At 47.3% G+C, this 12,572-nt stretch overlaps 1 protein-coding gene across 1 annotated transcript in view; it reads right to left on the bottom strand.

Moving 5' to 3' along the window:
* Positions 1 to 8,578, bottom strand: part of slc7a8a (solute carrier family 7 member 8a) — a 25,965-nt gene extending 17,387 nt beyond the window's left edge. The window contains exons 1-2 of the mRNA XM_056300214.1: positions 8,514 to 8,578; positions 7,481 to 7,632 (exon numbers count right to left, since the gene is read on the bottom strand). Of these exons, the coding sequence (XP_056156189.1) occupies positions 7,481 to 7,632; positions 8,514 to 8,578 (217 nt within the window). The remainder of the gene's footprint in view (positions 1 to 7,480; positions 7,633 to 8,513) is intronic.
* Positions 8,579 to 12,572: the final 3,994 nt, after the last annotated feature.

The following is a 12,572-nucleotide window of genomic DNA, read 5'->3' on the forward strand; positions in this document are numbered from 1 at the left end:
TCCGGCAAGCGTTGCTGCACACGGCGAGTCAAAATTTTATGAAATTCAAATATGCAAATCTGGTCATCTGGGCAAGTCCTCGTCAGCTGCCCATCCAGCGCCGAAGCAAACCACGAGACAAGCTTTTTTCCGAATGCTGTTCGCCTCAGGGTGCCGTGGGGGGGGCGCTGTAGGTGGGCAGAGATAATGGGTGCAACCCTGTAGCACTGGGTACAATAGGGCAGCGGGTTCAGACCCGTGGGGTGCCGTTAAATAATGGGCTTGTTTGACTCTGGGATCACACTCACCAGATCAAATACCTCGGAGCTGCTGTCTGGAAACAAAGGCAGACGGATGCACACCGACAGACATGCATGGACGACACACGGACACACGCGGGACATGCCTGTGTGTGCGCACCACAGACACAGTCTGTCGCACAACGTGGACAGAGAAGTGATCCGCGGGGGGCGCGGGGGGCTGGATTTGTTTGTTGTTGTAGTGCAAAAAAAAAAAAAAAGAGTTTATAATCTTTTGAGGTTGGAGGGAGTTTGGGGGTTGAAGGTGTGTGTGTGTGGGTCTGTGTGTGTGTGTCTGTGTGTGTGTGGGGTAGAATTACTGCCGCACCGAAACTCTTCTTCACAAAAACAGGAAATGAAAACTCACGCACAGGATTCCCATATGACTGATGTGCATGATATGTATGCACACGCACCACACACACACACACACACACACACACACACACACACACACACACACACACACACACACACACACCGAGACATACACTAATCCTTACTCAACTCAGACAACACAATTTAAACCTCGTTACTCAATGCCTGCCTCATCCATAAAAAAGGTCTAGACTCTCTGTGCTGATTTAAGGCGAAGTGAACTCACGCCACCTTTGTGTCCCAACAACATAACACAACAACACCGAACAACAACAACAACAACAACAACATGCATGTAAACACTTGGGGAAAGATTGTTGTGAACCCAGGAAGGACGCGTGTACAAATTGTGTCTTTACATGATAATGCATTTGTGTGTATGCATATGTATTATGTGTGTGTGTGTGTGTGTTGGAACATACTGAACTGCCCCCCCCCCTCCTCCTCCTCCCATCCCAAAATATACAACACAAATAAAAACGCCAAACCATCTGCTAGGAGAGATGACCACAAGGGGCGTCCGGGTAGCGTGGCCTGTGTTGCCTACCAACACAGGAATCACCGGTTCGAATCCCCGTGTTGCCTCCGGCTTGGTGGGGCGTCCCTACAGACACAATTGGCCGTGTGTGTGTGTGTGTGTGGGTGGGAAGCCGGATGTGGGTATGTGTCCTGGTCGCTGCACTAGCGCCTCCTCTGGTCGGCCGGGGCGCCTGTTCGGAGGGGAGGGGGAACTGGGGGGAATAGCGTGCTCCTCCCACGCGCTGCATCCCCCTGGTGAAACTCCTCACTGTCAGGTGAGAAGAAGCGGCTGGCGACTCCACATGTATGGGAGGAGGCACGTGGTGGTCCGCAGCCCTCCCCGGGTCAGCAGAGGGGGTGGAGCAGCGACCGGGACGGCTCGGAAGAGTGGGGTAAATGGCCGGGTACAACTGGGGAGAAAAAGGAGGGGGGAAAAAACAAAAAAAGGGGGGGGGGGCGGGGAGACCCTCTCCAGTTTTTGAACTGGTACACTTTGAAGATACCTCTCCAGACACACACACACACACACACACACACACAGACACACACACAGCACCATGACAGTCCAGCCGTTGCTAATTCTGGTCAGCGTTGGGGTTCATGGGTGAGCATGTACACGTTTGAAACCCGAGAGGATATTCCACAAGGGTCAGCTGGGTAGCGTTACGCAATCAAAGATGCAAACAAACACGGAGATACAGATACACAAACACGTGCCCCCCCCCCCCCCCACAGCCTTTTAGAGACCGGGAGGGGGGGGGGGGGCGGCAAAAGATGCACAAGAGAGAGTTAAAGGCTAGCAGCTAACCTCTCACCCACTTCCCCCCCCCCACACACACACAATGAAAACAACACGAGCGGCTGCAAAACGAGGCTAAAAGGCCTCCCGAAAATCCTCCGCGAGCTGCTTGACAACTTCTGTCCAATTAATGTGAGGGGAAGCCACGTCGCCCCGCCGGCGACGGCCAATCAGGACCTGTTGGGATAACGTAATCTCCGCCGTTGAAAATTAGCCGAGCCTTGGCAACGGAAAACGACTGTACTGGCTTTTCTTGTCTGGATTTAACACCGACAGTGTGTTTTCACTCGCTCTAATGGGGGGGGTGGGGGGCGAGAGGGGGGGGGCACGTAGATGTAGGTCAATTCATCTGTAATTGCAAACAAAAATGCAAGAATCGAGATCACCCGGTTCATCTGGGACAAAAGCGTGTTTGTCCGTGTGCGTGCGTGTGTGTGTTTGTGCCTCTGGGGAGTCGAGGGGATGAATTTTGTGTGTGTGTGTTTGTGCCTCTAGGGAGTCGAGGGGATGAATTTTGTGTGTGTGTGTTTGTGCCTCTGGGGAGTCGAGGGGATGAATTTTGCACCGTCGAGCTAAAAAGAGCAACCAGCCGTTCCCATCTGCAAGTACACAATAACACGTCACATGATAGCAGGTGCATTCCAGCCTTACTGGGTCAACACCTGACAGCGTTGCTGGTGGAAAACACTTCACCGAGTTGTGCGTTGATTTGTGTGTGTGTGTGTGTGTGTGTGTGTGTTGTTTCTCTGAACGAAAGAAAGCTGAGGCGGTTTGTTGAGTCGGAGTCTTTGTCGCTGTGGCCACTGTGCGTTTTTGAGAAATGGGTAACGCCTCCTCTGGTCGGTCGGGGTGCCTGTTTGGGGGGGACTGGGGGGGAATAGCGTGATCCTCCCACGCACTACGTCCCCCTGGTGAAACTCCTCACTGTCAGGTGAAACGAAGCGGCTGGCGACCCCACATGTATGGGAGGAGGCACGTGGTAGTCTGCAGCCCTCCCCGGATCGGCAGAGGGGGGTGGAGCGGCGACCGGGACGGCTCGGAGGAGTGGGGCGATTGGTCGGACACAACTGGGTCGAAAAAGGACGGCCATGGTCGTTTTAACTCGTCACCACCTGAATCACTGGGATGATTCAAGATGGCACCAGCAGGTTTTTACAGTTTATTTATCAGTCTCGGCTCAATTTGGACATCTCTATATGGCCGACATGTCCAAACGGAGATCTTCGCGGCAGTAAAGTGGTTCTCCTGCGAAACACAAGCGCTTTTGCCCACAGGGAGCGCCCAAAATCAACGAAAGCGCAAAACTCCCCGGCGTTAAATAAAACGGTCGGTGGATTCGGCGGCCAGGGCAGGGCTATCGTCCGTCGAATCTGAAAAGGGAGCCCTCGTCAAAGATTTCAAAACAGCAGCTGCCAAGAGAGCATCTGCACCGTTGTTAACTGGCTCGCTGTTGTTCTTGGCAGGACGTGTCCACCCACAGATGGGGGATTTATTTATTTTGTACCACGTGACGCAACGACGTTCCCATTGCAACCATCCATCCATCCATCCGTTATCCTAATTAGGGTTGCCGGGATGCTGCAGCCTATCCCAGCAGTCATTGGGTAGCAGGCAGGGAGACACCCTAGACCAGTGTTTCTCAACCGGGGGTCCGCGGACCCCTAGTGGTCCGTGGTGTAATTGCAAAGGGGTCCGTGAAAATAAAATATCTTTAAAAAAAAGATCCTATGACATTTATAGAAATAGGATTATTTTACTCAAATGTGACTGAGACCTTTATCTACCTAAACTATAAAGGGTAACAGGACTTTTTTCTCTAATTACATCTGTTTCACAAGTGTAATTTATTGTATTTTAATAAGAGATCTCGCTCCCGTTTGCATTGTTAAAAGTTACTGCATAAGAATTCTGTTGTTACATATATCTGAAAGTTACTGAATACATATTCTGTGTTGTTACATATATCTGAAAGTTACTGAATACATATTCTGTGTTGTTACATATATCTGAAAGTTACTGAATACATATTCTGTTTTGTTACATATATCTGAAAGTTACTGCATAAGAATTCTGTTTTGTTAACTATATCTAAGTTACAAGTGAAAGCTCTTATTTTTGCCCCAAAGAGTGAATAAATGCTATAATGCAATTTAAAATGCAGTTTCTACTGTTTCTATCAAATTGCAACCCCCCCTCCCCCAACATCAGGTGGAGGGGTCCTCAGGGTAGATCAAAAATACGCAGGGGGTCCAGGACCCCAAAAAGGTTGAGAACCACTGCCCTAGACTATTGAAACCATTGAAACGAGTGCTTGTTAAATTATTTACCGCGGCATCTGTTGTGACCGAGGTAAACCGTCATGCTTATTCAATGGCAGCGTTAATCTGCATCGTTTTAGTCGTCTCAAACTGTGGACATTTCTGTGGCCGGTCAGATACGTGTGGTGTTTAGGACACAATTACCTTCTCATCCGTCCGTCCTTTACTCTCTCTCCCTCTCCCTGGCTATATGAATGTCTGAGGGCTGCCCGCGGTATTTGAGTTGTGTGTGTAAAAAATTTTTTTTTTGCAGGTGCCTCAACTGCATCACTGTCCACATCAACGCACTGAGCCCTGTTTGTCTTCACATGTCGTGTGTGTGTGCATGCCTCTTGTTTTTCCCGCCCTCCTTAGATGACCTCTGACCCCAGTTAAAGTCACAGGACAGCTTCAGGAAAGAAAACAAGAGGCAGAGAAAGTGGGGCACAGATGAAAGTGAAGCAACGTTGCGGTGGTGTTTTGAGTCCCCCTGACCGGCTGGGAAAGCGGGAGGTGAGATAAGTCAACAAACCACACTCTCTCTTTAGTCAATAACTACTTCCAAAGTGCCATTTAGCAAGACATTTCACACATCTCTGCTCCACGTTAGTGATTCTTTTCAAAGTAGCAGCATTGAATATGCTGCTATTTTGCTACCACGATACCTGCTATGCTAATGCTGCTGAAGTGGATCTAAAATAGTACTAGGTGATAAATCCTTGTTATTGTCTTTCAAAGATATTGTATCGGGGTAAAATTTGAATGATGTCATATCCTCATACACAATTATGTCATTAATATTTAGGATAACAAGAATCTACTGTCTAAAACGTCCCACAAGATGAGGACTGAAATATGTGAGGAAGCATTATTTGAGGACTAGTTTTGGTTTGACTAGTAGTTGGCCGTGTCCTCTTGGAGGTTTACCGGGCACGGCCAACTGGGAGGAGACCCCGGGGTAGACCCAGAACTTGCTGGAGGGACTACATGTCCAATCTGGCCTGGGAACGCCTTGGGATCCCCCAGGAGGAGCTGGAGGGCGTTGCTGGGGAGAGGGACGTATGGAGCGCCCTACTTAGCTTGCGGCCACCGCGACCTGACCCCGGAGAAGCGGCTGATGATGAATGAATGAATGAATAGTTCTGGTTTCATATCATAACTTACATCACCAAACAGCTCAATGTGATGAACCTCAGTCTGACTTTTAAACAAGGTATTTTTGCACATGTAAGTAGATACTGTGATATCTATCAATATTGTGTAAAATTCCCTATGATTATCATGGGAATAATAATTTACATATCAACCAACACTAGTCTTAAAGTACTCTGTGCGCGTGTGTGTTTGTTTTGTCGTCTGTCAAATCGAGTTTCATCGCCTGCACAGACATGATGCACCTCACTTAGCGTGTCACTTCGGTGCTGAGTAATTACTTTGTTACCATGTACTGGCATTATTTAAACAGGTCACGTCATATACAAAGTGCATCCCATTTTACTCGATGAACTGAGCCACAGAAAGTACTACTGACAGTGAAACTCACTTGCCATTCTTTCAATGTTTGAACCGGTTCCAATGAACACTCGATTTGCCTTGTGCATACCCAAACAGGGGGCGGCTGATCTTTTTACTGTCTTTCTTAAAGGTACAATCTGTAACTGCATGGCGACCACAGCTACTTGGGAGTACTGCAACAACACGAGCGCTCTACTGACAACAAGAAATATGACACAGCTCACCATCGGGTCAACATAGTGAATTTGTTTTGAGAAACGGAGACAACTGAAAGCCTTAAAAGGACCCGAAGACCGTACGACATCGGTTAAATCTTGTTCAGATTTAACTCACACGGAGCAGAATGAAGTCTTACAGGAGCGCTCATTTGATCGCCAAAGTTGCACCACACTTTTCCTTCTGCAGCTGTTTGATGAAAAACAGCAGTGCTTATGTAAGCAGGGATTAATTGGGCTCAGGTGCAGCCTCATGGTTTCTCTCCACCTTCGGACCAATGCTCCCCCTCGCTTGCGACACACAAATCTCCGCCTGGATTAACATGGATAATCTGTTCCAGGTAAAGGGATGCTACACATTCCCAATAATTTGCAGACTTGGGGTTTTCCACTGCAGTACACTGGGCTGAGAATGTCGGACTGGATGCAGTAAAACGGGACACATTAGTAGTACATACATTTTCCTTGTTTGTATCAGATGTGTTGATTGGACTGCATTAATGCCTTGGGTTGAATAATAATGAGTTAGTTTGGCCTTAACACCCCCCCCACCACGCTTTGACTTGACAAAAAGAAGAAGAAGAAGAAAACCATTTAGAAGGAAGGTCTATCAATATCCAGGGTTATATTTAACACTGATCAATAAGCAGTTATTTCCCTATGCCGGCTACATTCATCTTAATTCTGCTGTCGAACTGCACCAGGCCAGCTCCTCCATTTCATTCACATACACAGTTTATTGTGTAGTATCTCTTTGTTTTCGCTGAAGACTTTGGTTTCAAAATGTGCTGCATCCATTTCAGAAAAGCTTTGCAACATGAACATGCGGTTAATGTTTTAAAGAGCGGACAATATTTCCCATAAATGGCTAAAAGGTCTTCTGATGACTAATAACTTTTAACAGTGACTCAGTATGTCCTCATGTCAGCAAACTTTTATCGTGTCTATTTTTCTTTTCAAGTGGGATCATGTTTTCTATGACTGTTGCTGTAGTTCAAAGGGAAACAATCAGGATTTTCAACAATATAGTAGAAATAAAACACTCCATTAGCAGCCATTTGCATTATCTTATGCGAATGAGAGAGAGAGAGAGAGAGAGAGAGAGAGAGAGAGAGAGAGAGAGAGAGAGAGAGAGAGAGAGAGAGAGAGAGAGAGAGAGAGAGAGAGAGAGAGAGAGAGCGGTAATGTTGAAAATCACAATAATTTCCCTTTAACCAGCCATAAGAGTGTTTACAGTACCATTAGCTAATTTACCATTCACTGTGGGCGAACAATGCAGGGCTTGTATTTAAGTTTCTAGCTGAGCTGACTTGTATCAGGATTAATGTGTTAGCAGAGTATCGGTGACATATTTGTTCCTCGCTCTGCATCGAGAACATGGGTTTAGCCATCTCACGTGCGTACACGCTCATATGGGTGTGTGTGTTCAGGTAGATGTGTCTTTGTGTTTTCCTTAGTGGGCTACATGGTGTCACTCACATAAGCAGACGCCGGCAAGAAGGCGCAGGCCGTTCTCTGGGGGGAAGCAAGTGGGGAAGAGCGGCTGGAGGACGTAGTTGGAGAAGGTCAGAGCGATGACAGCCTGGTTCGTTGGATAAATCACCAACACTGCGATCCACAGACGTAGAAACCTGCAGCACAGAGAAAGAGAAATAGAGACAGAGGTCAGACAGACTGCAGCATACAAGTACAGCACCGAATGGGAAACAAAGACGCAAGAGGTGTGCACATGCATAACCATTCTTTCATCCATCCAATCCATTATTCAAACCGCTGATCCAGCTCTCAGGGTCGCGGGGATGCTAGAGCCTATCCCAGCAGTCAATGGGCGGCAGGCTGATTCAAATCTGAAAACCTATTTCAATTCGTTGTATAAGATAATTCTTTTTTATACAATATGCATTTTATTTTCGTAGTTCTTTCCATCATATATGTGTGTGTGTGTGTGTGTGCGCGTGCGTGGGTGTGTATATCAGTTACAATGTCATTTCTTTCGGTGTGGGAAGATGGCGGCGCGAATTCACGTTTGCGGCGGCCTCACCCAGTACCGTCCATACAGTGTCTTTGTCCGCCTCTGCGTCTTAGTTTGTTTCTTCGTTTAATGGCTGGGAGAGCTGGCGCTGGATCGGCTGGGAGAGCTTTGACTCTGCTGCGACCTGTGGGCCCAGGGACCACGGCCCTGCCTGGAGCTTCGCCCGATGAAGAAACACCGAGGGCGGTCTGACAGGAAGCGGGGCAGGCTAAGCTAACTGCTAGCCCGTGCAGACCGACAGTTCCGACAAACATCCTGGCGTTCGCTCTCTTGGACAGTGAATTTTTTTTACAAATATGTTGGATATGTGTTTTGTAGGTTGTTTTTTTGTAGTCTGGATATTTGTGTTCTTGTAGTTTGGATGTGTGTTTTTGTCTTTGTGTTGCACCGCTGTGGGCCGGGGGAAACGGATGTCTCGTTTCATTTCGTGTGCGCAGGCGCGTGGACAAATAAATATTCCCGATTACTGATTTTACTCACCAGCTACTTTTAGTAGATTTTGGACACAGGACCATCGCTGCACTCAGCTTGACAACGGTGCCCATTATCTACGACGTCTCTATTGTGCTGGCCGGCTAGTTTATGGTTTAGGTAGAGGCTAGTTCCCGTCGATGCAGAGAACGGAAATGGGAGTAGAGAACGGTCAACTGAGCATGCGCGAAATGCGTCTACCACGCCTCCACGCCCCTCGCGTAGCATCCAGGCGCTAGGATTCTAGGGAAGACCCGCCCCTACCCTGCGTCTGATTAGCTAACTTTAAACCTAACCCCGCCCTAACCCTAACCTACCCAAACAACGGAGGCACTTGCGCATGCTCAGTTGACCGTTCTCCGCATCGACGGGAACTGGCCTCTACCGTTTACCGTTTAAGGGACGGTTGCTACTACCTACGGTACAGCCGCTACTTCCGGCAGGCCGAACCAGGAAGTAGATCAGCAATGTCGTCCACCATTGGCTGCATTTCAGCCAATGACTTGCGCTCTCACTCCCGAACCGTATCCTAACCGGAGAAGAGGGTCCGACTGTCGCGTCGCACCGGACTCTCTCTGTCCACACCGAAACCGCCGTGTAAACAAACCACGCGTCGCTCACGGCCAGTTAGGACACTCGGGTAGAAAATGAAGTAATCAAGCTGACGTTGTCGCCGACGCTCGCTCGCGTCACACTCAGTTCGGAAGCAGTTGGGTTAAACTGGACTTGATGAACACGTGCCTGACGCTCCTGCTGAGTTGTCCCATAAGACACGCACTGTAAAGCTGAGTCCAGACGCGGTGCCGTGTCCAACATCTACGAAATTAAGCCGGTGAGTAAAATGATATCATAACTGATATGTACGATGGCAAAAAACTATGACGTTGATATCCAAGTTGTACAAAACACACGAGTTATCCTTTTAATATCTGAGCCGAGTTCCCTTCCACATAATGGCCTGTCTGCACCGTCAACAGGCTGACGGCTCCGATGAGAAGTGACTCCACGCCAACAGAGTTGAAACGAGAGACCGGCGGGTCAAGCTGTACCTCTCAAAATAGGTCTGGAGGCGTCTATCAACAGTATGTATACCAGACACAAACAAACAGATAGATGGACAAACAGATCAAGAGTCGACCAGTCACTCACTGAGACACACACACACACACGGGTCCATTGTAAGTGTCAGGGTTAATTAACCCTTCACATTGCAGATCATTCATCACGCAGAAATAAGAGTTACGTACTCAGCTGTTAAATAGATGCAACTGAACTATGATGAGTGGCAATGACTTTGTAAAATATCAGTAAATTAGGGACTAGTTTGCTTCCTTGTCATTATAATGTGCTGTTGAATGTAAGCTTATATCAAACACTGGGATAAATTCACATATCACGTTGCAACAAACACTATCCTTTGTGTCACAAGAATAAATAGTAATGATCTATTTAAGTTGATTTTTTTTTTGGGGGGGGATCTTTCTCCCCAATTGTATCTGCCCAATTACCCCACTCCTCCAAGCTGTCCCGGTCTCTGCTCCACCCCCTTTGCAGATTTAGGGAGGGCTGCAGACTACCACGTGTCTCCTCCGATACACGTGGAGTTGCCAGCCGCTTCTTGTCACCTGACAATGAGGAGTTTTACCAGGGGGACGTAGCGCGTGGGAGGATCACGCTACTCCCCCCAGTTCCCCCTTACCCCTGAACAGATGCCCCGACCAACCAGAGGAGGTGCTAGTGCAGTGACCAGGACACATACCCACATCCGGCTTCCCACCCACAGACATGCCCAATTGTGTCTGCTGGGATGCCCGACCATGCCGGAGGTAACACATGGATTCGAACCGGCGATCCCCGTGTTGGTAGGCAACAGAATAGACCGCCCCGCCACCCCGGACGCACCTGGTGAATATTGAATGTGGTGCTACCTTTATATGGTTATGTTATTCAACAAGACACCCAATATTCACCTCATATTCAAGTTTAACAGCTAATTACTATTTATCCGTGTGACACAGTTCAGTGTCTGATATAGATTATCTATAGCAACACCTTTTAATGACAAGGAGGCAAACTTGAAAGCCTCTATTTCTGCACATATACTACTCAGCAATTTAACCTATTTTACTTGTATATTACGCCTCCAAGATGTCATTATGACGGCCCTGGCACAAAATACGACTGAGAAATCACCAGCAGATGAATTTGAGAAAAACATGGACATTGGCTGTGCGGGGGCGCCAGGTGTTAGACATGAGAGCGGGCCGACAGTGTTTGCATAGAATTCTGCATGAGCTTATAGAGCAATCGCCACACTTCGCTGCATTCCCTCCTCTTAAATGGATTTGGCCTCAGAGGAATGTGTGTTTTTGTATGGGTACCGTAAATCTGTCGGGACAAATGAGGACCCAAAGCACATTGAAAGCTCAAAGAGGAACCGCTATATGAAACAATCATACACACACATTCTTGTACATCTATCTTTGTGAGGACCCCTAACTGACCAAATTCATTAACCCTAACCTTATCCATCACATTTACATGCCTAACCCTAACCCTTACCCTAACCTAAAACCAACTCAAATTGGTCCTCACAAAAATAGAAGGGACTATGAACACACACAGCGTTGCAAACATAAACACGCACACAAATGCAGAAAAACAAATGTATACATAAGCATGGACATGAAACACACACTCAAAACACATGTAGAAACACACACATACCTGCTGAAAAACAAATGTACACAAACAAACAGAAAACATGTGGGGATGTAAAGTCACACACATGCAAAAACGAACACACACACACACACACATGCAGAGAGACAAAGGCTCATAACAGTGCCCGAGAAACAGGCATGCAGACACACCCTGAGGCACACAAGGCAAACATAAAACAATCCACAAGCATGTGCACACTTGAAAACACATGTATGTGCAGACATGCATGCACACATCCGCTCATACATGCACAAATAAACACATTCACGCACATACTTACTGGCATACATGCACACACACACACACACACACACACACACACACACATGCAAAAGCACAAACGCACACTGAGAGATGCACACACGAATGCAAAAGCGCACACATGTAAACACGAGTGTGCACACGCATAGTATACATACGCATGTGCATAAAAGGAGCAAGGACAACAAAACAAACAGCCCTTGAACACGGCTTATTTTTCCACGGCGAGCGGGCACAGGGAAACACTGCAGTCCACCACTTCAAACCGAGCATCTGAAGTGGTGGACTACAAAGCAGTTTCTGGGTAAAGCCCTCCTTGATGTGTATTGATAGCTACAAAGGGACAAAGACAATCATTGGCTGTTTTGTCTGCTTGAATTCCGCTCCCAAAATATCCCGATAGTACGTATCCTTGTGATATTTGTAAAAACAATGGTCTAATCTATGTTTACAGTCTGAGCAAAGGCACAGTGTGTGTGTGTGAGTGTGTAATTGACTCTAGCATTGTTTTTGCCTGGACTTTCGTAAAGCCTGGGATGGTTCCCAGGTCTTTTACTTGGAACTGATAGACCAAATTGACATACGAAGGAAAGCTGACTCGAACCTGCAGCGTTGGTGTCATATGCTGTGGTGTGGCATTTCTAAATCTGTTGCGTTACTTTGGGGGTTTGCAAATCTGCTTTGTGTGCACGTGCATCCGTGGGTGCCTACGCGAGCGTGTGTTATTTCTAAGTGTAAGCCCGATTTGGGATTTTCGAATCTGAGCTAATGTACTTGAATAATGGCTGTACAGACCCCCTGCTTTGGATCAAGTGACCTGACCTGTATTTGGAGGCTAAGAAGGATAAGAAGAGGAATTTGGACATTTTGGTATGCTCACCTAAATCCCCATCAGGTTAGCTTTAATACTGAAGGAGGTCCTCCTCTTTCTGGGAAAGCAGGTCATGTAGTACTGTGTACAGACAACGGGTTTATTAAAGATCGTCTTTGGGGGTTTTATGAATCCTGGACATGACCGTCCACACTACGAAAGGTGTCTTGTCTTCTCGAGTTTGGCATTCTGTTCCAAAAATGTCCATTATT

Source organism: Lampris incognitus, chromosome 20 (genome assembly GCF_029633865.1).
Source record: "Lampris incognitus isolate fLamInc1 chromosome 20, fLamInc1.hap2, whole genome shotgun sequence".
NCBI lineage: Eukaryota > Metazoa > Chordata > Actinopteri > Lampriformes > Lampridae > Lampris > Lampris incognitus.